Source organism: Brachionichthys hirsutus, chromosome 14, assembly GCF_040956055.1.
Source record: "Brachionichthys hirsutus isolate HB-005 chromosome 14, CSIRO-AGI_Bhir_v1, whole genome shotgun sequence".
Lineage (NCBI taxonomy): Eukaryota > Metazoa > Chordata > Actinopteri > Lophiiformes > Brachionichthyidae > Brachionichthys > Brachionichthys hirsutus.
In genome coordinates, this window is record NC_090910.1 from 8,970,340 (window position 1) to 8,974,802 (window position 4,463).

Genomic DNA, 4,463 nt, shown 5'->3' on the forward strand with positions numbered 1-4,463 from the left:
GGTCCTTCTCAATAATCAATGCATTTGCAGGGCTGATGTGATTTGGAAGAGGGCAAAGGGTCCAGTAATTGTTGACTTATGCGAATAGGCCTGATTGATTGCTTCCTGTGCCATGGCTGATTTCCTCACGGAGCCAGAATGCAGCATGAGATTGGGCTGCGTACGGTATCACATGGCTGGAGCAAAGGACTCTCTTGTCGCAGTAACGCTGTGAAAAGCCTGCATGCTTAATGGCTTCCATAAGATGCACAAATACTGTCGATGTTTGGCCTCCGGTTGCGTGTGTGATATCAGTAAATATACTATGTTCGTGAGAAAAACTTCAATCATCAGTGATCAAAGCTGTAAAACCCATAAATGACTAACCTGCTAATAACCTGTTCCTCTGCTTTTTTTTTATTTTTATTTTTTTTCCTGCAGACTGCTCACGCTAGCACCATGAGTGGGCTTCTCAAGAGGAAATTTGAGGAGGTGGATGGGCACCCATGCTACTCATCACCTTCCTCCCTCTCCTCTGCCTGCTCAAGATGGGACTCTGAAGGGGAGAGCTGCTACTCTGACACCTTGGACTCCACTCCCAGCAACCCCGGCTCCCCAGCAACACATTTTAACAGTGAGTTTCCCCTTTCCACAATAAATCAGAGAGATATTAGTCGATGGTACAATGCATTTTTAATGTCGTTTTCTCTATACTGTGCTCTGGAGGCTCCACAACCCTATAAAAGCAGGGGGGAGGGTTAAGGAATGTGGGTAACCCATGAAACACTTCAGTGAAATTACCTCAGACTTCTACAATGAGTCCACATTTCACTGACTGCTCTGTCGTTGGAAAATAGCTAATCACATTACGTAGTGGCTGATCGCCACGGCTCACCTTCCTCTCATAGCCTTGTAGACGGTCTCACCTTGTCATGGTAGATGTGGGTCGAGCATCCTCGGGGTGTTTCTGGTTGGACCCGGGTCCATCTGCTAGCCCTTTGGGTGGGGGGGGGGGGGGGGGGGGCTGGTCAGGTTTGAGAGGGATTGTAGGGGAGAAGGGCAAACAGTTGTGAGCTTTCCAGGATGGTGGGGCAGGGAGCCAGGAAGAGGAGCCTGGCGGGTTGCCAGGCCTGGGAAACACATACAGCCTTGTTTGAAGCCCAGGCATGCACCCAGCACAGGTGCTGAAAGAGGCAGGGCGAAGCGATACAAAGAAGTGAGGGGGGGGGGGGGGGGGGGGGGGGGTGAACGATAAAGAAAAGAAGGCACGCAGAGACATCAGGAAGAGCAAATTGTGCAGAGCATTATAAGTCAGGTGTTGGTGTTGGGCAGAAAGTTGTTGCTGTGGTGAGGTGAAGGAGGGGGGGGGGGGGGGGGACCCACCTGCAAATCCATCCCATTCAGAGGAACAGGGGAAGGCGTCCCGTGGCTCCCGTGGATGTCGGAAATCTTTAGTCTGCAGATGCACTGGGCAAAAGCCGTATTTTCTCCTCTTCTGTTCTTCGGTTATCTCAGAAGTACACAGAGTTTTCTCATGTGACATCTGCGACTTTACCAGGCAGCGGTTCAGAGTACACCCCTTAAATGCTTCATCTACGAGGAATCCCCCACCACTAAATGGGTCTAATGCTCAACACATGTGGAGTATTAGCATCCCTTTCTTCTCAAACATACACAAATTAAAAAAAAAGAAAGACGCTGGTTGCCTTTAAGTGAGGCTCAAAATTTGTTGAATATCTCTGGGTAGAGGAAGTGGAATTTATAAAAGCTGGAGTTGTGTGTTGGACTTCCCACATGTGGTTCCACTTTGATTCCCGTAAGGTTTTATTGCGCTTGTCTGGGTATGGAATGATGGCCGGCTGCTTTAGGTCCTGAATGGGTTTTAACGGAGAACGGACCTTTCGGCTTGTGTCAACTACTGGTCCATCTGTGGGAATGGTCATCTCGCAAGGAGACCATGGTGGACAGTTTTTATTTCTGTCTGACCTCTTTCGGAAGCCCTCCTGACATTAACTCCAGTTTGAGATCCTGGCCGTCTCACTTCCTCCAATGTGTTGGCCACCAACGGGAAATTCCTGGGATGGGTGTTTTTTTGTTTTTTTTATTGTTGTTGTATACTTGGAAACGGAACAAGGCTGAATGAATTTGTGGTAGTAGAAGTTTCACTTTACAGGATGTAAGTGTGTTGGACACTTGTTGGCAGTGTCATTTTAATTTGGTACATTACATAAGGACTGCGTTAAGGACGAGGGCAATGAATCAGAGGCGTGTCCTTAGGCGTTCTGTTCAGTAGGGTCTGCGTGCGTCATAAGACTTCAGTTGGTGGTGAATTAGGCCATCTAGTGGAACATAAAGGAAATTGGAACTGTTCCAAAGCAGTGCTCCTGTAAAACACTGATTTCCTTTGATGAAGTGTATTTTAAATCTCTTTCTTTTTTTTTTCACCCTACAGCAACACCAATCCTAAAGAAAGCAAAAAGAGCACGGCGGGGCAACGTGTCGTTTGACCAGGTGACGGTGTTCTTCTTCCCTCGGGGCCAGGGCTTCACCAGTGTTCCCAGTCGAGGGGGGTGCACTTTGGGCATGATGCAGCGCCACAGCATGCTCCGGACATTTACGCTTGCCGAGTTTGCTGTAGAGCAGCGGCTCTTGCGCCGGGAGAAACTACTCAACAGACTAAGGGAAGAAAAGCTAGAGGCTCTCAAACTGAAGGTGAGCAAACGGGCTCTAAAGTCACTCGGATGATGTAACATCTGAAATATTCAGGTACGTGAATTCAATTCAACAATGACTCATTAGATTCCTCTGCCCCCCCCCCCCTCCCCCCCTCCAGCTTACTAAGAATGGAACCCAAGAGAGCGAGGAGGCAGAGCAACTAACCATAGATGACATTCCTGAGCAGGACATTGACATTAGTGGAGCCAACTTGGAGGAGGGCTCGTTCCTCCAGCCTTACCTGCCAAAGCATCGCTACGCGCTGCTCAAAGCAGCTGGTGTGAAAAAGATCGACAAGGAGGAGAAGAGGCAGCTCCATGAGCTGAGGATCTCCAGGGAGAACTGCGGTTGCGACTGCCAGGGCTTCTGCGAACCTGAGACGTGTAGCTGCAGCCTGGCCGGCATCAAATGTCAGGTAAGAGCTGCAAACGGGTCCCACAAAAAATATATGGGCTCCAAATCGCGGAACAACTGTAGACTCTTCTTACTTGCATTCCGCACGTAATTGATCTGCTTCCCTTCGCGTTCTCGCAGATGGATCATTCCTCCTTCCCCTGCGGCTGCACCAAGGACGGCTGCGGAAACACGGAAGGTCGCATCGAGTTCAACTCAAACAGGGTACAGACGCATTACATCCACACGGTCATGAAGCTGGAGTTGGAGAAGAGGCTGGAGGAGCAGTCGAGCAACGAGGAGGAGCGAGAGACGGCGGCAGTGGCCGCTTCCTCACCGGTAGTGCCCTCGTTTCCGTTCAGCTCGGAACTGGTGGCAGCTGCAGAGAACAGTTGCAGTAGCAATATGACGGACTCGGATTCTTCGGGACAGAGCGAGGACTCTGAGGTGGGCGAGAGTCCGTGCGTGCGTCTCAGCCAGTTGGATATGGATGAGAAAGGCCTGAGCCGCATTCTCTGTTTCAGCGACACGGAGAATTGCTCGAGAAGTAGCCAAGACGGGGAACGTAAGGACACGCGTTGCCAAAATCAGCAGCAGAAACAGCAGCAGCAGCAGCATACGGAAGCCTTCAGCAGCTTTAGCATGGTGGACTTTGCTGACGATAACGAGAATATAGATGCTGCGCTGTTAGACTCGGATGATCACAATGACAATCGAGCGACAGCCATTTCGGAACATTTGGATGTGAATGCCAACCAGGGAAATGCCCTATTCCACAGCAGTAGTGTGCCGCGCACACCCTCCCCCAGCATCGATCGCTCCGCGAGCTACAACATGGACCTGAGCCTCTCCTCGGAGTCCGACCTGGAATTCTTCGACGGCTTTCCCTGCTTGGGGCCCAGCTCGCTCTACAACTCCCTCAAGGAGTATGAACACATGGACAACTTTTTTCAATTTCAGATGCCTAGTTACCCCAGCCTCCCGCCAGTGAGTGATCCGGGAACCTGCCTCCTGGAGTCGCTGATTGGCCTTTCAGAATCCGTCCCAGAACCTCCTGCCACTTTTACAGACAATCAGCTGTTGGAGGAAGCCATGAAACTGTCTGTGATGGAGTCTGTGAAAGTTTGACAAAACACGAAAAATGTACGGACAGCGCAAAACAAGAGGGATTTGAGAGGGATCACGCACATGAGAAATTAATGTTAAGCATTATTTGGGGGGAGCTGATTTCCGTCTTGCATAAAAATATTCAAATTCCAGATCTGCCTTCAAAATGTTAGTAAAGCAGTTTGGGATTTTGCTGTGTGAGATGGCAGCTAGTGTTGATAATAGATCGATACTGTACGAGCAGGCCCTTTAGAAACCAATGATGGCTC

General features: G+C 49.9%; 1 protein-coding gene across 1 annotated transcript; it reads left to right on the forward strand.

Moving 5' to 3' along the window:
* The first annotated feature begins 211 nt into the window (after positions 1 to 211).
* csrnp1b (cysteine-serine-rich nuclear protein 1b) lies at positions 212 to 4,215 on the forward strand. Its single transcript, XM_068748118.1, has 5 exons — positions 212 to 613; positions 2,432 to 2,691; positions 2,813 to 3,109; positions 3,229 to 3,652; positions 3,707 to 4,215. The coding sequence occupies exons 1-5, from the start codon at positions 358 to 360 to the stop codon at positions 4,213 to 4,215; spliced, it is 1,746 nt and encodes a 581-aa protein (XP_068604219.1). The 5' UTR covers positions 212 to 357.
* The last annotated feature ends 248 nt before the right edge of the window (positions 4,216 to 4,463 follow it).